The sequence below is a fragment of the Grus americana genome, chromosome 5, assembly GCF_028858705.1.
Source record: "Grus americana isolate bGruAme1 chromosome 5, bGruAme1.mat, whole genome shotgun sequence".
In the NCBI taxonomy this organism is placed as follows: Eukaryota; Metazoa; Chordata; class Aves; order Gruiformes; family Gruidae; genus Grus; species Grus americana.
The window spans coordinates 36,229,154-36,256,842 of record NC_072856.1 but is presented as its reverse complement, the minus strand read 5'-3'; the positions used below and the strand labels follow the sequence as shown (position 1 = coordinate 36,256,842).

The 27,689-nt window shown below is 39.4% G+C and overlaps 1 protein-coding gene and 1 long non-coding RNA gene across 5 annotated transcripts in view; one reads left to right on the top strand and one right to left on the bottom strand.

Moving 5' to 3' along the window:
* The window catches only part of RASGRP1 (RAS guanyl releasing protein 1), a 52,943-nt gene extending 44,494 nt beyond the window's left edge, over positions 1–8,449 (bottom strand). For 3 of the 4 annotated variants that reach the window (XR_008577232.1, XM_054826153.1, XM_054826154.1), the window contains exon 1: positions 673–1,311. Coding sequence is in view for 2 of the 4 variants with exons in the window: in XM_054826153.1 (XP_054682128.1) it covers positions 673–704 (32 nt within the window). In the remaining 2 variants the exon portion in view is untranslated. Of the gene's footprint in view, positions 1–672; positions 1,312–8,127; positions 8,262–8,432 lie in introns of those variants that run through there. The other variant, XM_054826155.1, reaches the window with a different exon arrangement.
* On the top strand, positions 877–27,689 carry LOC129206620 (uncharacterized). The gene is made up of 3 exons (XR_008577233.1): positions 877–983; positions 2,230–2,421; positions 23,087–27,689. It is a non-coding gene; the product is annotated as an uncharacterized LOC129206620 (long non-coding RNA).

The following is a 27,689-nucleotide window of genomic DNA, read 5'->3' as shown; positions in this document are numbered from 1 at the left end:
GGGCGGGGGGGACGGGGGACGATGGGGATGGGAGACGAGCACCCTACATTACCACAGCACGCTATTTAGCGGTGGGGAAGAAGCCACAAATTATCATCAGCTCGGGAACCGACACCAGGGGCAAGTGGCGCTTCCCCAGCGAGGAGGGGACTGCCTTCCTCCCCGGCCCCGGCCACAGCTCCTCGCCCCCCCCCCCCCCCCCCGCCCCGGCAACCCGCCGGCGGTGCCGCAGGTAACCGGAGCCCGGGCGAGGGCCGAGCCGCCCCTCCCGCTGGGACCGTAACGCGAGGCTCTTCCCCGCCCGTGCTCACCGACCAGCCCGGCACACACTTGCACCCAAAAGGGTGAAACAAATTCCTCCCAGCACACCCCCCCTCCCGCGCTTCTCTTCCCCCGTCTTTCCCACCCGGGAGGGCTTCCGCCGGCCGCCGCGGAGCCCCAGCCGCCCGGACCACCGCCCCCGCGCCCCACGGAAGCCCACGCCAGCCCCGCCGCGGGGGCAGCGCATCGCACCCGTCCCCACTGCCCCGGGCGGGCACCTCACGCTCCCAGGCGCGGCGGCGTGTGACCCCGAGACCCGCCGACCACCGCCGGACCGCAGCCTGCCCCGCGGCGGGGCACCGTCCCGCCGCGGCGGGGAGCGGGAAAATAAAACAACAGCGGAGAACTCACTGGTTTTCTCTCCTTTTCCCTAAGGTTCCCATGTCGGTGCCAGCCGCGGCTCCGCAGCCCGGCCGGCTCTGCCGGCAGCGTAGGGAGCGGGGCTACGCGGGGCGGAGGAGGCCGGGGGGAGCAGGGCGACCCCGCGCATCGCCTCCTCCCGCCTCACCGCTCTCCCGCTCCCCGTCTCGCCTCGGGAGGAGTCTGAAACCAATTCAAGTGGGGCAGCGGCAGCCGCCACCCGTGACGAGCGCAGATCTTATCGGCAGAAGGAAGTACTGAGCTGCTGGGCTGCTCTTCTCTGAAGCCACCGGATTTACCAGGTACCCAAACACGCTCTCCTGCTCACACCGCCTGGCTCTACAGCGGCCGCAACTTTTTCCACGGCACAACTTCGGCCCGGCAGGGCAGGCCGTCTCCTCTGGGCAAGCCCCCTGCCCACGGCGGGCTGAGCCGCCGGGGCTCACGCGTGCCTCGCAGCAGTCGGCACGCCACCGGAGCACGCCCGGCCGCCCGCGGCCCTCGCCGGCCGAGGACAGCCGGGACACCTGTGGTGGGGGGAAGTAAAGCGCAGCCAAGCTCCTGGCCAAACCCCAGCTGCTCTCCAGGCGCGGCGACACCTCGCCTGTCACGGCACCGGCCGCTGCTGGGCCCCCGTACCCACCCCACCCCCCGCCGCGGGTTACGTGACTGCGGGTGGGGTGGACCCACGCGCGCCCTGAACCCGCGGGCGCTGATTGGCTGGCTCGCCAACGGCCGGCAGAGGGGTGGGGTGTCAGCCGGGGGCCCCTCCGTGCCGCTACCTGCCGCCGGCTGCGGCGGGCGCTCGCGTTGGGGAACGGCCCCTCCGCACAGCGCGGCCTGGCGAGAGGCCTGACTGACGGGAAGGTGCCCGGGTCACTCAGCTCCGCCTCGGCAGGAACACGCTGCGCCCCCGCCTCCCCCCCCGTGGTACACGCAGCTGGAAGTAAGCGTCTGCGCGATGCTGGGGTGGGGGCACGAGATTGAGATACCCACACTGACGATTATTATTATTATTATTATTATTATTATTATTATTATTATTATTATTATTATTTTAAAGCCTCTGTGCTTGTTTGGCACCTTACGCTGCCCCTCCAGTTTAATCGCAGAGCAAGGAAAGGGGACCCAGTAGTTTTCATGGTCCTTGTATCGTAATTAGGAGTTTCTGAGAGCTCTTCCCACTCCACGTTGACAACTCTCTCACTGCTGAGGAGAAATGACCAGACAGAAAATCTGAAAGCGCAAACTCACCCAATATCCTGTCACTTATAGTATGACCAAACGGTCTGTTGTTGAGAAGTACACTCAGCGGAGCAGTACAAAAGTATTGGGTCACAGGGCGCTTCGGCTGCTGCATTGTCAACAGCTTATTTTGTGAGCTCAGTTTATGTTCTTAAAAATTACTTAGGCATCATAATGCCATTGTGCCTCTCACTGAGATCCAGACGGTTTTCATAAACTGTTTCTTTCATTTTAAGACTAACTGGTAAGGTTCAGGTATTCAAAGTAATTCTCTACCAACAACCAGGGCGTGTTTCTCTTTAGGTCTCCAAAATGACCAATTTTGCCAAGGATGCAGCTCACTGGCATTTTCTCAGAGGCAGTGGTAACTACCATTATCACAACAGGAGCTGTGCAAACCTGACTTTTGCTTTGCTGAAGACCTCCAGGTAAAAGGAAAACCCCTGCGTACGCCTGGAAATCACATCAGTGATTCAATAGGTGACATTCTTCTGAGTAAGTTTTAAGCTCATTCCTAGCATAGAGCTTGAAGGTCATTGTGGTTTAAGAAGCACAAATACATTAATATATATCCAAGACCACAGGTTATGTGGTCTGTGATACTATCTGTAGCAATTAAGCCAATGTCCTGGCTGAATCCTGCTTCAGAGAAGTATGTCCCAGCTATCTTTGCCTCTTTAACACATTTTCCTTGAGAAGTTCATGTGCGTGCATACGCACACAAATAACTGGAGGTTTGACAGAAAGAATACTCTCTAGCTTTGTGGTCAGAAGGTAATCCATACGTAAATCTTACAATACACAATTCAGTTGTAACTTACATGCTCACACAGCAATCTGCTATACTGATCCTTGAATGTGACATTCTTCAAATGAAATGGTCTCCTACTGTAAAGTAGATTCCTGCCTGTTTTGTGTCCTCAGAGGATCAGAGATTTGCTCTGTGGGAAGTCAAGATATTTCTTCTGTTCTCAGGGCTTCAATCAGTAGATGATTACTTTAAAATATAACTTATGACCCAAAGGAGCCATGCTAACAGAATTGCAAGATGATGATGGCTAGGATGGGCCATATTGTTCCCAGGGAACATGACCAGCCAGATGTTTTTATACTGTTGTACTCAGATTCCTGGAAGATCTTGCAACAATAGTAACTTACACACTGGATTTTACCATTGGAACCAAGTGAAGGGACCAACTTACTGCCTCAGCACAAACCAGATCTTTGAAATTCTGTTGTCCTTCAGGATCTGCCTTTCTTCCTCCAAGTTAGTGCGAGTCCACAAACCTAGCTTGGGCCCGAAGTGGAGTAAAAATAGTTTTCTTAAGCTGTTCTTTCATATCTACTTTAAGCTCATTTAATTTGCCATCTTTCCTGGTTTCATATTCCTGCTCTTTACAATGCGCCAACTAGTGGAGCTTGTACAACTGCATGGTGAGTTGCACACAAAAATGAATCAAAGCAAAAAACCCAACCCAACTAAAATTATATGTGTTCCGCCATACAGTATCAATTATTTAGTTCATTTTGCCACCCAATCATATTGGCTCAACTGCTGCCACAACCAAACAATGGCAAGAGAGCAAGACCACACATTTTTCCAGTAGCTTTCACTTAGATCTATTTTACATAGAGCATTGTAAAATCACAGCCTGATTCCGAAACCTTTTCGGAGTCCTTGTGGGATCATGAATGAGAAAGTTCCTTGGCGCTGATAGAGCGTCTGCAAGGTAGTGGGGTCAGCAGGCAACATTAGAAAAGCAATCCAGACAATCTAGTGTAGGAAGCAATTCCCGAAAAGGAGAAAAGGTTGCTAACTTAATTGGAAAGAAAGGTAGCAAATGGAAAGCTATGAAGTGTCACTGTATGAAAAGTTAACATGTGTTATGCAAACTAGGTAGTAATCAGAATCATTTGGTTTAATGAGTTGTTGTCAGTAAGGTCCTGCTAGCAATTGCACATGAAAAAACTTCTTTCATCTGAGCTGTGATACGCCAAAGGTGTGGCTATCCTGTATGATCAGCTGATAGGAATAGCAGCCCTATTTAAGGCATCATCTAAATGTACTTCCCTGTTATAATTAAAGTTTGTAGCAGTTAGAACAATTTTTGTTGGTGTGAGTGTTGATATCTGTTACAACTAGTAGAGCATTTCTAGCATCTTGTTCCAAGCCTGGATCATAACTTTTGATCAGGATGATCTAGGCTCTGGTGCTTTCACTGATTTATCAAACATTCCTATTTTTAGAAAGTTGTAGTGTTAGTGAAGGGTTTGGTCTGATAACCCCACTGAGGTTTTTAGACCATGGTAATTCTCTTGCTATTTTTCTCGACGCATCTTTGCCGTAGTGTCCAGGGATGGAACGTTCCACTTTCTGAAGCAATGTGACCTGTAACAGTGTTAGTTTTTGTGACTTTACCTTCTGTGGTGCATGTTCTAGGGTGACTTTTTGGACAACTACAGCCTTCATTTATAATTGAGAGACAATAAAACTCATACTCATGATTGCAGAATGGGACCTGGGAGTGTAAGACTGTAGGACTGAGAATGTGGATAGTAAATTAAGAAGAATGTGAATCCTCTTTTTAAATGTGATCTTTAAGTCAGGTCGAAGAAGACTGGACTAATCTTATTTGAGTGCTTTGGGTTGTTAGTAAGGTACCTCTGAGGTTCCGGCTTTTTTGAGAGCACCCAGTAGCCACTGCCTCCTTACGTTTAAGGACCATATGCAAGACATCTTACAAAGTTAGTAGCTATGCTACTAACAGATCTACCTCTCCAATCTACCTCTCTACTGATATTCTGTAATGGCGGCTTCTGTTAAACCTTTTAATGTCCAGCAGTCAGCCTTGAGGACAGACTTGACAAGGAGGACAAGACTATAATTCATGAAAGAGAAAAAGCTTAGGAAAATCGTCAGAACCTAGAGTAGTGCATGGAGTACCCGGGTTTCACTGGTTTTGGATTTTACCTGAGCATTTCTTAGGTTATTTTCCAGCTATGGATTCCCCACCACTCTCAGTGAACACTCAAGCTGATCATTACAGCTATTGTGAGTCATTTTGTCAGTTCGAATGCCAAAGGTCTGTGGGATGGATTGAATGAGTCCAGTCCTACTAATGATCCACGTAGGTGTAAGCATGCTGCCACTTGATGGAACATCTGTGGGTTTTAGTCTTGGAAATTATAGGCAATACATAGTTGGTAGGTAAAGGCAATATCTTTTTATCAGACCAACTGACATAGTTAGAAAAAGACAAGGTTTTGAGTAGACTTGAAGAGGGTTTCTGCAGAGAATCACAAAATCACAAAATGACTGAGTTTGGAAGGGACCTCAGGTCCACCCTCCTGCTCAAAGCACGGCCAGTTGTGGGATCCAGTTGGATCTTGAAAGCCTCCAAGTCTGGGGACTGCACAGCTTCTCTGAGCAACCTGTTGGCAATGTTTGATTGCTCTCATGGTTAAAAAAAAAAAAAAGAATTTTCCTTATATCCAATCAATATCTTCACTTGTTGTCTCAGACTCCTGCCATGCACTGCTGTGAAGAACCCAGCTCCTTCTCAATAACCTTCTCAGAAGTACAGTCAGTCTGCTATTACATCCCTCCTGAGGCCATCTCTTCTCCAGGCTGAAAAGGCCCAGTTCCCTTAGCATCTTCTCACAGGGCAAGCACTCCAGCCTCCAACAATCTCAGTGGCCCTCTGGTGAACTCACTCCAGTTTGTCAATGTCCTTCCTGTACTGGGGAGCCCAAAACTGGACTCAGTCTAGAGTGCTGGGTAAAGGTGGCATAATCACTTCCCTCAATTTTCTGGCTCTGTGCCTGTGAATCTAGCCCAGGGTGCTGTTGGCCGCCTCTGCTTGCTCGTGTGCTGCTTGCTGCCTGGTAGGACCTCCACTTCCTTTTCAGCAGTGCTACTCCCCAGCTGATCCGTCCCCAGCCCGCATTGGTGCAAGGAACTCTTCCTTCCCAGGTGCAAGACTATGCATTTGTCCTTGCTGAATTTCATAGAAGTTCCTGTCAGTCCATTCCTCCAGCCTGTCTAGGTCTCTCTGGATGGCAGCCCTGCCCTCATGTGTATTGAATTGTCATCTCAATTTGGTGCTGCCTGCAAATGTGGGGAGAGTGCATCATGTTGCCCCCCCAAGACTGTTGATAACAGTGTTAAAATGGACAGGTCTGGGGATAGACCCCTGTGCTAGTCACTGCCAGCCTCCAGGCAGATACAACCCATACCCTCTGAGCTTAACCATTCAAACAACTTTTTACTAGATGAATATCTAGTTGTCCACCCATCCAGACCTCAGTGTCCCAAACCGTATGCAAGAATATTGTAGGAAATGATGTTGAAAGCTTTACAAAACTTAAAAAATGGCAACATCTGGAAATTTATCTACTTTTTCCTATATTGTACCAATTGGTCTAATAAAAGGCATTATCTCTACCTATAGATCTTGTCTTGACTGTGTCTTTAAGCAATTGCAGTCATGACACTGTTAGCATGTAGAGATGCCCCTTGAAAAATGGTGTACTCCAGAATTAGGAGATTCATGTCTCATTGTGTGTATGGATGTCAATATTACCTTTAACTATAAACTAAGATACAATTTCTTTCATAGCAGCCCTGTTTCCATTCAGATCGTAGTATGGATATGTACTAGGGGCAAATAAGAAGGCATACTGATGGGAGTTGTCATTTTCAACTGCTTTGGTGACAGAAGGTAGATGGCTTGTAGTCACTGGGAAAGACAATTGTAGAAGTAAAATTATAGCCTGATGGATGAGATAACTAAAAACTGCTTGTGCATCTTCCATGGACTCTTCTAGAGTCCCTTGCCCTTCAAGGGATGATGCTGAAAAGGGCTTTCTATACATCTATTGACTGTATTCAGTCAGGTTTTAGATGCTGACTGGGTATTCTTTTACCTGCAGAAATTACAGAAATCTGAGTACTCACTAGTGAAAATTAAGTAAAAACATGTACTTGGATCATGCAAAGTACTAAGTAATGCTAATTAGTTTTTTGGAAAGGTCCTCATTGTCTCATTTCAAGTACCGCAACTTCTGTGGCCTTTCCCTTGTGCCTCTGCTCCCCCTTTTTAAATGGGAAAAACAATCTCGCTGTACTTCACAAAGATGATTGATAAAGACTTTTCTTGACTTACAGCTGTGTTGGTGAGAATTTATCCAATTGCTTAACAGTACTCTGAAAATAATTGCATTTATACTTGTGAAAGTGCTCGTATATTCCAGTAATGCACGGTGTACATGAGTGCATGATTTTGCAACCCGAATTAGAGGTTTTGCATTCAGTCCAGGAACTTTGATGCTGATAGATGGATATATGCATCAGGCAGTGCATACAGTGCACTGGTACCTGAGTTTCATCAGTACTCTGATTGGGATTCTGAGCAGAGACGAATTCTGCCCAAAATGGCAAAATTCCTCTTCCCTTTTTCTTCTTTTCAGACAAATCTTATAAGATTAAGTGAGCAAGTCCAGGAAAATTTAGGTATTTCATAATTTTTAATAACGTGTTTCTCCTTATGTTTTCACCGTGGACTCCCTAAAGGACTTAAATGTCATCAAAAAGTCTAAACTTTACTTTAAAAACTATGCCTAAGTTTATTAGGCATATTAATTGTTTTTACAGATAATTTGCAAGCTGCTGATTGGTAACGGTCTTGCACTGTCAGCTATGTGTAACTGAAACTGTTAGACTATTTTTTTGTTGTTGTTTTTAATCTGGAAGACTTTAAATAACAGTGAACTAAAGTTAGTTGTTCCAGTAAGAAAAGCAGTGAACATATATCTTGATAATATATAAAAACATCAAGTCTGTTAAGTCAAAAAATGTTATTAGCTGGTGGCATTATTCTGAGTAGAAGCACACTTTAATTTGTGTAGCTTTGAGGCTCAGTCCTACAAGTAATACCTCAGCCTTTCAATTGGTAAAGATTTTGATATTTTCCTATTTAGAAGAATGCTGAAATACAGTAAGCACTGATCATCTGCATAGAAGGATCATCTGCCTACCTTGCATTAATGTCCAACTGTTTCAGAAATAGCACACAGTGGGGCTATTATGATACTGCAATATACAGTGAAAGGTAGTGGTATTGCTACTGAAATCTGTATTCTGTATCACTAAAAAATCACATTTAGTTTTGGCATCAGGGGAAGGTAAGAGCTTTTACTTACTATAACTGAGTCCAAGAGCATTGTCATCATAGCTTCTGTTTCCTTCCAGTAGTCCATAGTAAAATAGTTTTCTTTCCTTTATGGTCGTTCAGAATTAACATACTTGATCAGTTTCGATTCAGGTCATCAGGATGCTTATGTGTACATACAATTTACCAATTGATTTTGATAAGAATTGCACAAAAATTAATCTCCTTCCCTTCCTCCTCCCACTTCCCCCCAAAAACCCCAACCCTGCTGCAACCTTCTTTCTTAAAATGCATATATATAAAGTACAGATAGATAAGGTGAAAAACAGCTGATACCCTTGAAATAACTACTGTCCAGAAACAGTGAGACTCAAGGTACAGAAAGGAAAAGCGTAACAATACTAATAAGAATGCTTCTTTTTGGTTCGCCATCTGATTCAAAAGAACAAAACAGCTACTTAAACAGGATGTAGATAACATCATCCCAAACGTCCCTTTGTAAACATTTTCCAAGGAGACAGTGATTAGCTACTTCCTTTACAGGATATCTCTTGGTCAGCAGCAAGAAGCAAGACACCACTCACTAGAAATTTATGAAGTGTGTTGTTTTAACCTTTTAAAAGTGATTTCACAGATAAACTGTTGTGGATATAACAGTCCATTTGAAAGTATCACAGGATGAAATTTGGGCTCACACAAGTGGGGTGGGTTGTTTGGGGTTTTTTTGTTTAATGTCTTATTTACTTAATATTTTTTTTTTCTATTTAGCAAATAGCAGCCAAAATTACAGTGCTCCTTCAAGTTGGAAAGAAATGTAGACATGATTTCCATGTGGTTTGTTTCTGGCAGAGCTGCTTCAAAATTTCCAAACTGAGGCGGCAAAATTTAATTTTACTGCTGCAGCGTTCAAGGCCAATATTAATGATTTTGGCCGTGTTATTTGCAGTGACAAAGTCAGTGGTAGAGATTGTATGATGAAGCAGGGGTGACAGCTGAGGTAAGGAGAAATGAGGAGTAATCACAGGGGTTTCGCAGGATGTGGGTGTGTAGGAAGTGGTGTTTCTCTGCCCTTTCTGATCTCATCTGCAGGGCAGGAAACTTTTCCAAGGGGATTTCACCCTGAAGTGCAAGGTTGTGCCGATTTGAACTGAATGCTGGACTGAGTGCTGAAAATGTAAGTGGACATGATAGGCCTTATTAAACAAGGCCCATACTTCCCCTCTGCTGAGGGACTCTCTTTCCTTTTGCATCGCTTGAAGGGAAATGCTCTTTTCCCTTCTCACCAGGTTTTACTTGCCCCTCTCTGTTTCTGTCAGTATGCTCAGTATGTGAGTCAGCTGAGGAAGAGAGGAAGTGAGAGGAGAGGGGAGGAAGAGCATCTTCCTTCAAACCCATTCCAGCAGCTCACCAGAGGCCTTGGTGCTGGGAGATCAGAAGGAAGCAGAACAGGGCTAAGAACAAAGGCAGTGTGGCTGTGGATAATAGCAGTGACTGCCAAGGGCTTTCTGTCTTCTGTTGTTATTGATACAAGATTTAACAGTAAGTTGGCCGTTATTTAAAAGAAAAAAATAGTCTTAGCTGAAAACGGTAAGTTTACCAGCCATATGTATGCATGAAGGGAAAGATTAATCTTTGTAGGACTCCATTTGTCTGTCATGCTCTCTTGTTCTCAGATAGTCTGTACACTTACGGCTTGACCTGGAGGCTGTTTGCTCCACATGTACTGCAAAAGGAAGGGTGGTGGACTGAAGAATTTATTTGACGCCTTTTCAGTTGAACAGAACTGATATTTCATACCATATTTGGAGCTAGTTAGAATAAATCCTGTTTTTTTCAAAGCTGTTTACAAAAATTGTTACACACAACAGTACTTTGTTGAATTTCTACTTTGTCCCTGAAGAATATCATCAGGACCGGTCAATGCACCGGTCAGTCTCTGTAGTTCTTAGGGTTATTAAGAATGAATGGAGAAAATACCTTGAAGAGGTGGGTGACCAAAATACAAGCAAAACTGTGCTCAGACTCTATAGATGTTGATACCATCAGACTTCTGCTTACATGAAGAGAATGTAAAACCTGTTCTTCAGTTTGCTGGATTTAATAGACACTTTGCAATAAATTATGTTTGGAACAGGATCAGGCAGATGAATGCAATAAAGAAAATATCCAGTAAGCAGAGAGATAATGGACCACCTTCATTTGTGGTCCATTGTGGCTAGATGTAAAATGAATACAGGGAAACGTTAGTTACTTAGACCTAAAATGATGTGAGTTTTCCTGAACTCCTGAGATCTTTTCCTTCTCCCAGTTTTATACCTCCTTACCTTCCCAGCTTTAAAGCAATGTGTATTGTTTCTTGTTTTAAAGGACAGCTCAGAACATCAATATTGTCAAGCATTACTGTCCGTATTCTGTATTAGAATCATTATCTGTTGCTGGCTTCAGTTTTAATCAGGGAGAGTAGCTATAGCGGTACTGAACAGAACGCAATTGTGAATATATACCAAAACCAATGTTCAGTGCCATATCAATAATCAAATCATTTGAAGGTATTTAGGCAGAATTCAGCAAACACATTTAAACCCACTCTTACTTTAAAATGCCAAACAGGGACAGGCAGAAAATTCTCTGGTTTAAAATAAATACTTATTGGTTAGGAGCTCCTCGAGGGGCAATATCAAGGGGTTCTTGTAAAGCCATAGCCCAAGTACATTGTTAGGTTCAGGAACTTAGTCTCTAATTATAGGTGTCTCTGTGAACATCTAACTTAGAAAACAATGCACCATTGTCAAGATAGGCCGAGCACCTTTAGTGCTAACATTTCCGGTAGTCAGGCCACAAGAGGGTTAGGTAAAGTATCCAAAACTTTTTGTAGCCTCAACTAGAAGTTTTTATCCAAATCATTAGTTTGCAGCTTTTTATTTTGCCCCTTCAATCATCTGTAAAAAAGAGTTAAGAGTACCTTTAACACTTTTGAAAGCTTCTAAAATCCTGTGGTATAAACATGAACAGTGAAGTCTTATGACAACCTGAAAATAATGCAGTAATGAAAGTTAGAGATTCTATTTCTGTCTGAAAAGTGGTTGTTTGGGTGTGTGTTCTCTCTTCCTATTTACCTGTCCTATTTTATCACTTCTTTGGAATTTTGAAGGGAAGGGTTGTTAATGTTTGTTCAGGATGACTCACAGGTGAAAAAAAGTTGTGGTGTGCTATTTCTTTGTCAAATACAACCACATTTTAAAATTTGAGTTTAAACTTAATGTAATCTGTCTTTAAAAGGTCAGAAAGCAAAAAGGAGGAGGGAAAAACATTGTTAATAAATTGTGTGACTAATGAGTCAGAGTATTCCTAATGCAGATTGTTTTACATTGCTTTTAAGAACATGCCAAACACTATTATTCTCAGCATCAGTTACAGAATATTATTTAAGAACATGGACAAAAAAGTTTACTGCGTGTTTCCATAGTAGGGAGAAATGACCATAAAGAAGAAAAATTGTGCTTAAATGGACGTCAGATTCTACCAATATTCAAATCACTATTTTACAAGGTGCTAACTATTTGTATTAAGATAGGAAGGTTGTTTAAGTGCTTTTGTCTCAGGCTCTGGTTGTGGCAATGAAAAAACAGATCAAACTCTTAAACAAAATAGGCCTGTAGATCCCGCAGCTTTTTTGCAGTATAGGTGGCAGAAAATAGATAGTAGCACCTTGTAGGAGTAATTGCTGATTGAAATTCAGAACCTTATACCTCTTTTAAGAAAGATGTGGAAGAGCAAAATACTGAATTTAGATGTCAAAAATAGGATGCTAACATTTTAACCAAGAGCCAGCCTTCCTTTCTCAAATATAGTCCAGTAAACACGTCATAAGCATGCTGTTGACTTCTGCTTCCATCTTTCTTTGATTATATCACTTTCTGTCATTGCAGTTGTAGTGCTACTGTTGGAAAGTACCACGCTCTTTAAAAGTGTAATTGCAGTGATTGTGCAATCAGCTTTATCTGTATTCGTTACTATAGCAACCAGAATAAAAACATTCTCTAGCCCATAGCATGTAAAAAGGTTTTAGAGTTTCAGCTTCTCTCCTTCCATTTTATGGTTATGCTGAGTGAATGTGTGTGACACAATGGAAGTTGTGTGCTTTGGTTTGGTCGAAGGCTGCTCACATTAGCGAGGGTGGAAAACTGAATTATACTGGAGCCCTTGTTTTAAAAAGGGAAATAAAATTTATGACCTGCTCAGCAGTACTCAAATGAAACATATGTACCCTTTCTCCAGCTTCACTCACACACTTTTGGCAGGGTATCTCACCAGCTAGGAAGAGGAGCAATGCTTGTAAAGGAGCAAATAAGTTCCAACAGGAGACAGATGCTCAAACTGCATATTCTAATGTCAGAAGTTGAATCATTGCCTTCCCTGAGCCTCAATCAGGCCTCGTCTACACTGGTATTTTTGAGTAGACCTTGCCCAATTATAATGTTTGAGATCAGTAACATAAATATTCTCAATCATGAACATAGCTTCACCCCAGTTTTCATCTCTGTTTTCTCCTTCTTCCTTTAAATACAGCCGTGGGGCTTTCTGCTACCACCAGTTTTACGCACTGAAGCACAGAGGAAATCTGAATGGTCTTGTGGCTATTCATAAAGTCATGATACCCATGTATCGGAAAGGCTGGAAGGAGAGAGCCACATGCCAGCCATGCACGAGCAGTTATTCTAGTTCAGTGTTTTATTATGAATAATACTGTATTTGGCTTTCTTCCTTTAAGCTTCAGTTCCTAAAGTTGAATTGTTTCATTTTGCTGTTGAGATTTAATTAATAAATTTCTTAATACAGAGGAAAACTCTAAAACCTAACTGAAGAGGTCATTGAGTAGTTCTGTTAACATCGAAGCTAAAGGAGTAGGATGTCTATCACATGAATTTTCTTGCTCTCAGGCTACAGTCTGGCATCTACAGTTGTCCCACTATTTTCACAACATTTGTATTACCTTACCTTTGAGACCAATACTTTGTGTCCAATTTTGCAACAGTTTGCTAACAAGTTCAAAAGTTAGTACTTGAACACATGTGCAGGCACTCATACACACCCACCGTGATTGCACAAGTTTCATTTCCTTAGGAAACAAGACTGAAAACAAGGCAAAATCAGAGAACTCAAAATTGTGTCTCCTAATCCAATATGCTGTCCACATTCTAGCAAGTGAAAAAATGGCGTATTTAGTTTCCCCGGTAACTTCTACATGTAAAAAGCTGTCTGATCCACTGCTTATCAGGCTTAAATGCAGGAAATCTTGATTCCTCTGTTTGCTATTAGTCAGTTGTGCAATTTTGGTCAAATTGTCATCTCCCGTTTCCCCTTTTGCCGGTTTAGACACAGTCTGGTCAGAACAGGAGCAAGCACTTTGTCTATGCCTTTACAGTGCTTAGCATGCTGATGCCCATGAAAGACTCTCAAAATCAATTCAAATACATAGTGTAGCATTCCTCTAGCTGATTATTGTATAATTAACCAGAATAGAAACAACATCTGAGGACCACAGTCACCAATATGCCAGCAAATAGAGCTGTTCACAGCTAACTTTTTGAAATCTTCCTCCAGATTAGAGAGGATTTGTTTATCGACTCTGTGGACAATTTTAAACTGGTACATCTTTTTGTGGATCATTTAAAAGCAGAAAAACATCAAAGAAATTACTCCTTATGAAGAATTAATCCAAATTACTAGTTTCTTCTACTCTTAAGCACTCTTAAGGATTCTTCTCTTAAGCACTCATTTCTTTGGCTATTCAGAAAACACAAGGATCCTAAGAGTGAATTACAGTCTCACTATTTCTCCTTTTTCTAAATTGAGAGTGAAAACTACATTGAGAAATTCTGTCTAGTTTTGATGCTGCTGGTGGTGCAAGTGCTGATAACTGTAGTAGAATTTTTTCAGTGAGTTCAAAAGAGCTATAAAAGCCTGACTTGCTCAGTACCTTACTGTAAACAGACCAAGGGATGGGTTTTATGATAAGATAGTAAGTGTGCACCACACCCTAGATTCAGTTACATCAGAAAAAGTGACAGGTTTTCATTCACACTGCCTGAGATGCTGTTTACCTCTGCTTTTCTTTCAGCACAGACCAAAATAATAGATTTGTGCCTCAAGTTTAATGTCTATAAATAAGGGTTCTGAAGTTTTAAAAAGCCATCCTTGGCTTAACCATAACTGACGTAGTCTCAGTTTGGATGAAAGATGTGTGTTGTGCTTTGGACTAATATAACAGTGATCCCACAAAGCCTGTGCAAATTATGAGGAACAGTCAGTGAAACTTGAGTTTAGTTTGGATTAGATGTCCATAATTCCCAGTTTATGTTAAATCAGTAACAAGATTTATATTGACAAAGCCACCTCCTTCCTCCAGTTACTTTTAGGTCTCCTTCTTCTTATGTACAGTGTGTTTACAAAGGCCTATTTCTCTTTCATGCACTATTCTAGGAATTTCTGATGTTCAGCAACTTCTGATTAATTTTTCTACCTGATTGATAACTAATCAGAATTTGTTCCTGATTCATAAAAGGAATTTTAAGAAAAAAAGGTTCGACAAGATATGCTTAGTATACACAGCATCAATTAACAGCCGAGTACTAAAAAAAAAATATTTAAGCTGGCATTAACTGATGCTCTATGCAAATTAGCATGAAATACAGTAGCAATGAGTACAGTTAAGCTGATGAACAGAGGATGGAGTAGTAAGGAGAAGCAAATATGCTGTCTGTGCTAGGGATGTGAGAACTGTCATCCTACAATGAATGAATGCTCTTTCTTTTCAACCTTGAACCTTGCATTTATATAATACATTGAGTACTTCAAGCAAGACTTAAAAAAATGTGGGTTTACTTTTTATTTAAGCAAACATTTCCACCATGTGTTGTTGTAGACTTTATAATAGGCTATTTTGTACTTAGACTGCTGCTTAGGAAAGAATCCCAAGCAGTTCTGGTTCAACCTTGTAATGAATGCAATGGTACTGTCATGAAACAGGACCTTTTCAGATCCCCTAGGTGGAAAGACATTTTACTTTGGGGCTTAATTTTATTTCCACTTCTTTTTTTCAAATGCCTTGTGATGATCTTTGAAGCAGCACATTGTGCAAATTGTGTGCAGTAACTACAGAACACACTGTTTTTAAAAAAACGGGTAATGCCTCTGTACATTGAAGATCAGAGCTGAAGCATCAGGAAACTTGTGTCAGGGAAGGCATATAAAATACACTACATGGATGTTTTCTGTAACTTAGATATATGACACTTGTACCCACACAGCTGTATGTGGAGTGGAAAAGACTCTTTTTCAGGTTTTGGGCAGGATAAGAGAGATATGATGTATGTTTTTAGAACAGATCCTTACAACTGATATAAGTGAAGTTGCTGTGTGAAAAGCTTTAGATGATAAATAGGGAAAATAAAAAAAAAGGGGAAATAACTTGACAACATAGAAAATAGTACTTAGCATTGTTTTGAAAATAAATAGCACAGATATTTATCCTTTCTTATCAGCAAATTTATGAATTTATGAACAAAATTAATTTACCAAGCTTTGTACATTTATAAAATCTAGCTTGTAGTTTACTGATTCTGCCATTCATTAAACATTCATTATTAGACTTACTACATCTCTTAAAATGACTCATGCACTTGTATGTAGAATTTCAATAACGTCCTGGTTGCTAGGGTACATGTGACACTGACATATAAAGTATCTGTTAGAAATAGATTTTTTTAAAGTATATAATGAACAAATCCGTAGGGTTTTTTATTCAATAAATGTTTCTACCAGTAGTTATGCAAAACAGCATGACATTTTATGCCTTCCAATAAATATTGAGTTGTATTGTATGCAATCCCTAAGTGATATGTATGACTTTTTTTTTTTTCCATTTCAGTAAACAACTTTTATTTCTGCCGTATGTGTGTAATACAATAGTTTCCTGGGTGATTTTCCTTGACTTATTTTTTTCCCCACTGGCCCACTCAGTCAACATTGTTGCTTGCCTATAATCAGGTTTTATCATTGTTTCAAGCTTCTCCTAGCTTTTTCTGAGGACCAGTACAAAAACATTACCTCAAATGTGCATATGGCTTTTGATATAGACTTCTATGTCTTCATCTTAGAACTACAGGCTTGTTTATGCACATGGTGCTGTGTTTGTCCCTGCATGAAATGCTTTCTTGCAGAGACTGGGGAGAGTTGCAGGCACTGTCACTCCTCCATTATTCCAACCTTCTCCAAAATTTATGCTTGTGGATAGTGTGACACAATCCGAGCTTTAAGACCAGAGCTGTCTCTGCCACACTGCTATTTAATTTTAAATTGTGTCCTGAAAAACCTGTGTTGAAAGAACACTAAACCTGCAAAGTGATGGTGTTGGCATATGAAGAGACCAGAATTCATGCTGCCTATAAAACTAGAGGTGAGTTAAATAAATTTTATTTTTGATATATTGCAAAATAAAAACAATCAGAAGGTACATTCATTTTATGTCAATACAAAAGACTTTTTTTTTCTTTTTTTTTTACTCAAAATATGTTTTTCTTAGTTTGGATTAACAAAAAATACTTCATTGTGAGTCATTAAGAACTGTATTCATTTATTCCATGTAACATTTGGGTCTTTTCAATTGCTTTTAATTTAGCTCAGTAATGAAACAAGGCATGATTTTTTCAAAATGAAACATCAAAAATATTTCATCATTTATGAAATGAAAACTTTTGCCTTAATAATAGCAAAAACCTAGAGTTTAATACTCCATACCTCTTAGTATTATATATCAGATTCCAGTAGTATTTGCAAATAGTGTTAGTACAGTAGAAAAAGACATTTTTGATTATTAAAAAAATTCCCAAGATTTATATAAATCCTTACTTTAGTCTCTAGGTAAACATGCATCATTAGACAGTCTTTACCTAAATAAGAACATACTATTTCTGCAGGACTCCTGCCTCATGACTCTGCATTCAGTGCACATGATAATCAATGCTCACTAATTATTGAAAGCACTATATTGCAAGGGAGGAAGCTTGCTAAAAGGAAAATAACAAGTGGCATTGAAAGGGAAAGTTATGAGAGTATGATTACTGGAGCTTCTCAAAGGTCAGTCTTTAAATAGTTCTTGTTTAATAATTTCATTAATAAGCTTAGTATGGAGATACAAGACCATGATACTTGAGTTTGCCAATAGCAAAAACTAGGTCTATCATTAACACGGAAGAAGGCTGCAATATCCAGGAAGACCTGGGTGACGGTAAGGACTGGAGGAAGACACAAGGGATGAAATTTAATAGTATGAAGTACAAGTACTCTTTGGGACTAATACTGAGAGTTTCTGTTAATTTGTGAGCTCGCTGACTGGAAACAGCTGTGGTGGGGACAACTGTAGTGAGTGGTTGATCACAGAAAGGTTTGTGAGTCACCAGTGTGATATGGTTGTGGAAGAGGCAAGTGTACTAGATGACATTGGTTACAGTAGTGTTGGAAAGCTTTTGTGTTATTTGATGTGCAGGAACTATCATCTCATCTATAATAGTTCTTGGCATCCAAGCTCAAGTAAGATGAATTCATAGTGAAACAAATGTTACGGAAGGAGGTGCTCCATTTCTCTGCTCTTTTTCAGTCTGTCACAAAATCTTTGTGCATTTAGTTGATTATATGATATTTCATTCTAAAGGAGAACATTAGCACAAGAACACATAGAAACTTCCCATGAATGAATTCAGATTGAGCATTACAAGTTTCTGGCAAAATGGTCAGTAAAATCCAGAGGTGGCTGGGTTATGGCTTCTCCTATTATGGGCAAGCAATTCAATAATCCTTAAAACCAATTTGAAACATTTAGGAAAAGGATTAGATTATGTGATTGGCTGCAATTGCAGGAAATTAGATTTAGTGACCCATAGCATAATTTAGGTCTGATAGTTGTATGGTCCTATAAACAGTTTGCTATTTTCTGCAGTGTACTGCTCCATTAATTATTTACAGTTTATTGCAGTCTGCACTGAATATAGAATAATTAGCTTCCATTTTATAATTTCTGTTGTTATTACTTAATTCATTTTAATAAAGATTGAAAGAAAAACTGATGATGGAATACCAAAGTACTGAGAGTAAAACCCAAACAGTTAAATCAAGTAATATTGAGTGTCCCATCTAAGATATCCATAATCTGGTTTTCCAAGTATTTAGAAATTTATATTCAAATCATACTTATCACTAACTTCGGCTGAGGAAACTCAGCGCTGCTGCAAGACCACAGGTGCCTTTTCTTTTTCCTGTGTCTTGAGTGATATTTAGATTGAGGAGGAGTATGCCTGTATGGAAGAGGCAATTTAATATAAAATCCTCCATTATGTTCTATAACACTACGTTAAGCTGTAGCAAAAGACCATATTTCTTTTCACCTGATTTGTCCCTTACAAGCAGAGATGTTTATCCAAGAAATGTTTTATCTCAAGGTGACTGTTAAGGGTTGAAACTGAAATGGTGCTGATTTGCAACTTAAAGCAAAGGACTTAACTAGACAATGTGGTTGAATTAGTGTCATTTGTTAGCTGCTTTACCAGTCCTTGTTATTATCCCTCTCAGTTTTGGTTTAGCGGATAGCCCCCACAGACTCTAATTCCACTACACAGGGCTTCAGTGGCAATGCCAGTCTAAGGCATTGCCGTCTTTCCCATGCCTGGACAGCCATTACTGCGGTTCACGTCTCCTGCCTCGTACCTGTACAGCTGACTGTGGGACTATGTTGTGAACTAAGTCAGCCAATCTGCCTTACGCGTGCATGTTTTCTTTCTTTCTGACATAAACCAGTTAAGTCCTCCAGTTCACAGAATGACTTACAAACTGTTGCTCTGGCTTAACCTAGAAGGGGGACATGCACTACCGCATGAGTCCAGGAACAATCAACCTGAATAGCTCCTCAAGCCACGGTATCATAGAACAATGACTCTTGGGTATGCCTGCATTGGACACTAAACGTGTGACCATTGTGTGGGCAGACAAAAGAGTTCAACTATGAACTGCTGTTTGGTAAAAGTAGTTGTAGTCATTACAAAATTATCAGATTAAACAAGTTTTAATCAGGGCAGGCAAATCCACACCATCTTGGGGAATTTAACAAAGCATGAAAAGATTGATTATATCGACTGGTACTGTGCATAGGTTGATCCTATTATTTAATCTTCTCAGTGTACAGAAATCTAGAATGTAATTTAACACAGACAATGCAATGTATTTTCTCTTGATTTTACTGTCAGAGATGGTTCCATTGCAGTAGCTGAAATCTACAGATATACCCTGCTAGTGGCAAACAGTGGCATGAAGAATTTCAGCCCAAATAATTGCAGTTTGCTAGTTAGAAAAAAGTAAGTTCTTATTATGGAAAATTATAAGCATTATAACACTTACAAAATGCTAACTTTGTAAGCATTACACTTACTGCCCTACTTAAGAAAAAAAAAGGCGGGAATGTTGTTTTTAAGCTGTGGTTTTACTCTGTCTTTACATGCTCTGCTTTGATTTTGACACAGCGTGTATGAGCGCTTCTAAAAACTGTGATACGATAGGTGTTTTTAAAGTGTGCTTCTGGGAAATCTTTGTGCCTGTCAGGTAGTGATTTTGTAAAATCTGACAAAAGAGAGAACATTAATCTCATCACCAGATACCAGTTTCTTCTTTAACTTTCTTTCTCAGTCATGTGCAAGTAGTTTCTATTTAGTCAGAATTCCTGAACAGTCAGACCTGAACTTTTCTCACACTGTAAGGTGCTGCAGGTTGCACAGGTGCATTTGAGAAGTGTTTGCTCTCAGATGTTTATTGAAGTTTTAGTTTTAAGCCAGAATTTGTATGTTCATGAACTTCATGTTAGAGTATTCTATGAAGCTCACCCGCCATATGCTTTAACAAAGGAGGTCATTCTGCTTTTGATACCATTCCTTTCAAAGAGAAGGTAAAACCTGGAAATTTTAGCAGATAAGTTAATTATAGTAAAACAATTCTCTTCCTTGTTGCATATGCTTCTCAGAGGTATTATGTAAGGCAGGTGCCCATGTTTTCGTTTTACCTAGTATTGAGCAGTGAGTGGTAAGTTGAAGGATAGCCCTTCAAGTTACTTTAATTATGGAATCTGGGAATGACTGCTTCAAGATAAATCTGTGTTGCAATCTTTTTGTATTTTGTCTATTCAAATTTTGCTCACCAACTTACTTGCTAACTCAGCTGTGGTCTTATATTGACTCTGAAAAAGGCACATTTGACAGATGGATTTCAAATGAGTTAATTAACTAAACTAACTTGAATGTTAATGCTACATGCTACAACACTGTGACATCCAGAAGTCTTTAGCTCATTTATAGCCAAGGTTTGTGCTTTAGAAAGCACTTCTATCTGGTTTGAAAATGGGGGGAAGTTATAAATAAATAAAATGAAAACAAATAGATATTGAAACATTAATTCTAAATGAGTAATAGCTTCAGTCCCATTCTCAGTCCAGGTTTTGTGTAAAGGAACACCACCTATATTTCAAATGGCAAATCCATGGCATGAAAACTCAACTTATTTTCCTCTCGTTCTAGCTAAAAGTGCAGACAAGGCTTCCTGTGAAGTAAACACTTCTACAGTAAGAAAAGTGTCATGGAAAATTTACATTTCTTTAACAGATAGACTCTACCTTTCTGTAGAAATATACAAGCATTCAAATGAAAAAACAGGGATGTGGACCTCTATCTTGCTCTTGGGTGAACACCATAACCAATTAGGTGCATCTCTTGCTGAGTGCATGAGATAATGCACAGGCCTGAATATTCTTTTCCTACAGGGTGTCAAAAGTTAAGACAAGAACAGACTAGATTGTACATCCTCCTATTTTGATCTACTTTCACGCTCACAAGAAAAATGTAATGTATATATTTGTCACAGAAAAAAGCCCTTTTAGTGAGAGCCTAAATTGCTTTGCATTCAATATTTAATTACATATTCAAGAGACAATCTCCACTATATACCTTTCAGCAGCAGTGCAAAGGAGTAATGATTTGGAAGAAGCAATTTTCAGAGATTACTATAGATAAGAACATAAAGTTTCAGATGTTATCAGCAGTGTTTCTGAGCTTTGTAATGGTTGATTAAAGAAGAAGCTGTGTCACTCTGCATTGGCCCAAAGAAGAATACATATCCTTAGGCTCTGAAGGGATCTTAAATAGATGTCCCCTTTACAGCCTGACTATGTGTTGGAACTAAAATGGAAAGACGAGAAGAACAAAAAGTTCTATAAGGAAACATCAAAGGCCATTAGAGAAAGAGCTTTTAAAAAGGAGACAGTAGCATATGGCAAAAAGATCAGGCACTGCTATATAGAGAAGAATAATATTCATCTAGTAAATGGAACTGACTGACTATCTCTTGAAAGCAATAGAATATTGAAAATGTATAAAGCTTGCCTGTGAGGTGTTTTCTCTTTAGTTAAAAGCTATTTTTAAAAAGGTTTACCAAAGGATCAGCATTAATTACTTCTCTGAATTAATTTATTATTTTAAATGGAAAATAATATTTATTGTTCATATATTGCATATAGGTAATGTCTGGTTGTTCTAGGCTGAAAAAATATATAGATAAAAAGAGTTCAGCAGATCTACCATTTTAATGCATTTGAATACAAACACCAGGATCTCCATGTGGCTTAGTAAATAAGGGAATATTTTAATTAAATGGAAACGTTGGTTGACAAAAGAATGACCACCTTAATGAGGTCATTTTACATTTAATAATTCATGCCATTTAACACTGAGGTTAACTGATAAAATTTTTCTTAAAGTTATTGCTAAACGATATTCTTCTCTATTGAGCCTAGTTAAATCTCTCAATATATATTCTTGTATCTCTACCTTATGCTAAAAATGGCCTCTCTGAGAACATACTGACTACATGGCAAATTTTTAAGTATTGAAAACTTCAAAATGGCCTAAAATGCAAAGTGTCATTCTGAACCCAGATCCAAACTCTTTCAAATTGTAATGTTATTTGAAATCTGGACTCATTCTGAGATGCACATCCTTCATTTTAGAAGTGCTTTCTCTAGCAAGCAAGCAAGAGCACAACTTTATCCAGTCATCCAGTATTGCAATATAGTAAGAGAGAATTCAGCGTGCCAGTTCCTCTTAACTGAAACAATCTTAGCGTGATGTGAAGGGTAAACAGCAGAGCACATTTCAAAAGGAAGTTAAGGGGACATTGGGGTCTTCATTCCTGTAGGCTCTTTAGAAAATTCACTTACAAAGAATATCTAATCAGGCATGTGATGTTTTAAATATAGCATACCACAATTTCTTGGGTTTTGGTTAGTTCTTAATCTCCTATACTATGAGCTTGATGTGTTAAAAATAGCTAATGTATAGCTACAATTAATTGCATTAGTAATTGAGGAATAAATTCAAATACTGGACTCGGAAAGTGTATAATCCAGAGTAAGTCTGGTTGTAAATCAGAACATTAATAACTCAAATTTCAGTAGATACATTATCAATTAACTGCTAGAAAAAATGTTTTTAAAACTGAGGCTGTTTTTTTAAATTATAGCCACATCTTAATTTTGTATCTTGTTTTTTTATTATCGAGATTTCAGAAAAATTGAGTCTGTAGAAAAAAATCAATGCACAATGTCAAAGAGTGTAGAAATACAAATGAAAAGAAGTAAGTTCCTAATTCATTTTTCTCAGTTCTGATTTTTGTTTTGAATTGCTGTTTAAGGCTGCTTAGTGTATTTGCCAGGGGACTGACAATTCATATTTTGCTGAAAGAAACAAGTTATTTACAATAGTAATTTGAATGCATGTTATACTGGAAAATATATGAACCTCACTGGATGGATTAGAATTGATGTTTTGCACAGTACCTGGCCTGCACAAAGACAAGAATCTCATTCTTTTTTTGCCGAAATATTCATGTTTTTGGTCTAGGTGACATGTGACTGGTGAGGTGCAAGATTGCTTTGTTCTTCGCAAGACTCATCCAAGTCATTGGACAGTGAATATTATCATGTCCTTTTGGAAGATCATGGCTTCGTCTCATCTTCACCTTGATAAAAAAGCAAGGAACAAAGTTGGACAAGCAATGTGGGAACCAGAAGCCGCAATTGCGTTGGCCATGCCTCATTGAGCAAAACTGGCAAAATCCAGTGTGACTTGGAAGAAAAGGCTAGGAATTGCAGAAAAAGGTGTATCAATACCAATGTCCACAAGATCAAAAGCTTATCAGTTAGGAATGAGTTCAACACCACCTAGGAGCCAGAGAGACTTGGTGCTTTTTGTTGGCTTTTTTTTTTTTCTCCGAAAACAGTTTTTTCTGGGAAACCACCTGCCTGAATCCTGACAATTTTTTTTCATTTATATTTCAAGAGAAATTTCTGTTTATATTGCCTTATGCTAAGTTTATGATACATCTCCCTGGAGCAATATATCTTACACCAATGTATGTTTTCAGAATTTAGTTGATTCATGATATCTGAAATAACTTGCTTTAGCCTTTTTGTTTAAAAAAAAACAGCTAGAGTTTTTCTTGTCATAACTTGTATTAACTATTTAAATGTGTGTTAGATAAAAGAATATGAAGACCTTGCTAGTCACCCTAGGATCTAATGTACGTATATGCTTCTTTACTGAGAGCTTGTTCTGCAGCTTATCTGTGCACGCTCTGTCACACAATAATGTGGTATCATCAGGGTGATTCTAGTGCCCGTTTTATGAGACATTACTGAAGAGAAATGAGGACAATGTGCTGAGATTATCTTCCCTTTTTAACTCCAGTTTGAAAGTGAAGTTTTGTGCAGGAAACCTACACTGATATTCTTAGGTTCCTTGCTGAAATATCCAGAAAGGTAATGTGCTGCTATATCCAAGACCAGTCCTATGGATTTTTCAGGAAGTGGATGTACAGCTTTGCATCCCTTAAGAACATGCCAGATAAAGGATTTGTAGAGCATTTCCAATGATATAGGAGTCTGTCAGACAGTCAAGGCAATCAGAATGCCTGTGATTCACTGTATGGTTCTCTCACACACGAAGTAATAGATGAAACCAGACAGCCTACACATCTAAGGAATACTTTTCGGGAAATGACAAGGAAAACCAATGGGGAAAAAATCAGGGAAAGATATCTTTACCAGCCTAGCTAACTAAAAAGTCCAAATATAGTTACAAGAGTTAGGAAAGTACAATAATGTCAAAACTGAAGCTCCATAGAAGCAACCCACCCTTTATCCTTGCCGCATTGCGTGAGGGGTGAAGAAATGTTTCAAAACTTTCCAAGCTCTTGCACATGAGGAATGACACACTCACAGCAGAACGATCCCTTGACTAGAACTGGGTTTGCACTGTGTTGGCACAGAATCATTAACTTTCAACTCAAGCTTTCTTCTTGGTTAAGAGTTTGCAGAACAAGAACTCTTGTACTGTAAATTTCTCAGATGTGACCCAAAATGAACTCATTTCTGAGAGTAGGCTCTTCTACTCTGACAACACTGGGTGGCATTGTGCAATATGTATACATTCTAAAGTAATAGAATATCTATTCAGATTTTTAAAAGTTTATTGTCTTCTGCCCTTCCAGCCCTCAGATTGTAAAAATACTGGAACTCATAGCTAGTTTGGATACACACACTTGTGCAGCAGTTTTAGCTCCTGAGCACACAGATGGACATGATGTCTTTATTTCTACCTCTCAAAGGAAGTGTTCACGTCTTTGTGTATAATTAGCTCCACTGTGAACAAGTCCTGAGAAGGAAAAGGCCTGGTTATCTTGTTAGACTTGTGGTTCAGCAGGGTAGGGGTGTAGTGAGGTAGAAGAGAGGGTTTTGCACTTAGTCATAAGTGGTGCTGGAGGCAACTAAAATCATGAGTATGGGCTGGCTGTGTGTGGGATACCATTACCAGCAGAGAAGGAGAGATTCACAGCCCAAGAATGGTTTCAGAGAAATGCCGCAGGGTGGAAATTCCATTCCCTTTTGAGCTCTGGACCAAGGGGCTCGTTTCCCATTAGGGAACAAGAAAGAAGATGAAAAATTAATTTCTGTGCAGAGAAACAACACCCATGTGTCAGATGACACAACTAGTCACAGATGTTAATGACATTCCTGATGATAAGAGTGAAATTCTGTTTTCCTTTCAGTTATTTGGTATTTTATAGTATCTAGCGAGTAAGCTTTGGCATGAAATGCTACAGAAGAGGCACATAAGCAAGTTCAGTATAAACACCTATATTTAAGGAAATCAATTTAGTTGATATCTAAATAATTTGATAAACAAATTAGAAATAAAATTAGATGACTTAGCTGTCTTTTACTGTTATCTCTGTGGTTTTACCTCATCTAATTTTAACATTTGTTTCTCCTCTGTTGTTGTCTAAAGTACAACATAATTGGTAGGACCCACAATAAAGACAAGCAGCTATTTAAGTTGTAAGCTCTTTTTAATAGGATGCTATTTCTTAGGAAACAGGGCTTAAAAATCTTTTTAATTAAAGAAGGAGGAAAGAATACTGATAAACTAGAGCTCTGGTCCTGTAACAGTAACATATATTAGTTGTTTTATTTGCATTATTTGACTACATACAAAATTTGTAATGGTAAGAATATATAAAACTACATCTCCACCTGTCTATATAAAACTACATCTTCACTCCATCACAACTACACATGTAATGATGTTGATGCAAAGATACTTGCACAAAAATATATTGTTTATTATAATACTGTACAGGTTTAATTGATTTGATAAAGAGTAATTGGAGCCATACTGGAAATGGCTAACTTCCCATAAAATAGCAAAATGTTTGAAATGCTGTGCCTTCTCATCACAAGATCCTCAGGGCAGGGGCTTTCCTTATTTATGTTTGTACAGATTTTATTTAGGAAAATGAAGCAGAATTATTTCCACTCTCAGTTGTAGGCCCCCAATTTGACAGAATGACAGAAGGAAGGGACTTCTGTGGGGCTGTTCAGACCATCTGTGTCAGAAGTCAAGCTGCTGCCCCATTTTAGGTAGTCTGAATTGCTTTACAGAAGATTCCCATCTTTCCCCATTAATATATATAATTTACGAAGCCTGCTCACCTGTATAGAAACTTAATGTATCTGCATATAAATTGGACACTACTATTAAAATTTCTTTCTGAAAGACCAAGAAAGTATAGGTATGCACTTCACAGGCATGAAATAATAAAAGCCACTGCATCATTTTTACTCTACTGTATTTATTTGCAATTGAACCTAGTCTTGTACATTCTCTTAGTGCTGTCCTCCATATGTACGTTTAGATGGCTGAGAATATAAACACATTACCTTAGTTCTTCTTTTAAAATCTGACACAACATTAATGATTCACTTTTCTACATAAACCCTTCCCTACCCCCCCCCCCCCCCACCCCCCCCAAAGAAAGAAGTGGAATTTGGAAACATAGGATTAGAAATTACTTTTTGAGTCACTCAGTCTAGTTCCCTTTTATAGGCAGCCATGAAATCTCTTTTGTAAAGTAGTAAGGTGCTATCCTAAAGCCAGTGAGGTTATTTACCCCATTACGCCTCTTGTGAGGCTATTTTGGAACCTTAGCTTCCTGATGGTTGGAAATTTTCTTCTAGTTTACAATCTAAATATGTCCATTCCACATATCTGCTTGTGTCTTGACTATCATTAGCCTTAGTCTAAATAATATCTTACTTCACCTCTGAAGGGTTTCTCTAACTAATCCCTTTCTAGAGAATTGAATTTGTTCTTTTTTTCCACACAAGCCAATTCTTTTAGTCTCCCCTTGCAATACATGGTCTTTATTCCTTTCATCATCCTAGGAGCTCTTTGGATTGTCCTGTCAGAAAAGTATAAATAATTTCCAATAGTAGCAAGATTCAAAGGGTAAGATAGGAAGCCAGGCTTTTTTTAATCTGTCTAAAAAAAACCCCAACAAAATATTTATACCAGTCTTGCTGCCAACCCTTAGTTTTGTAGAAGGATGGATTTTCACAACAGTGGCACAGTGGGATATTTTGAACTTCTAGAAGGAAAGCTGCTATACAAAAAGTATATGAGGAATTTATTTGTTATAGTGAAACCTTCATGATGAGAAAACATTTGCAATAGAACTGAATGAAGATCCGAATTTATCCCTGCTTATCGTACAATGTGCAGATTTACATCACTTGACAGAGAACTCCATCTAAGAGTTGTATTTTTCTAGGCCAAGAAGGACTATTCTGAAGTTCTGCTCCCACCTGGTTAATATAAACCAACTTACTTGACTTTACTGATAGCAGGTGTCTAATTTTGATGCATGTGAACAACCATATTTGTTCCATAGCAAAAGTTATATAGGTATTGAAAGGTGTGATACAACTTCTGTAAAATCATGGATGGACAATATTAAAGTCTACAGTTATTTCATTGTGATTTTATGAGTTCTGTTTAGCTTAAATTGAAATGCTTATGTATGTGTACGCATAAAAATATATATTTATATAAATTTAAAGAAAAACATTTTTTTATCTTAGAACACTATAAAGCCAGAAGGATTTTA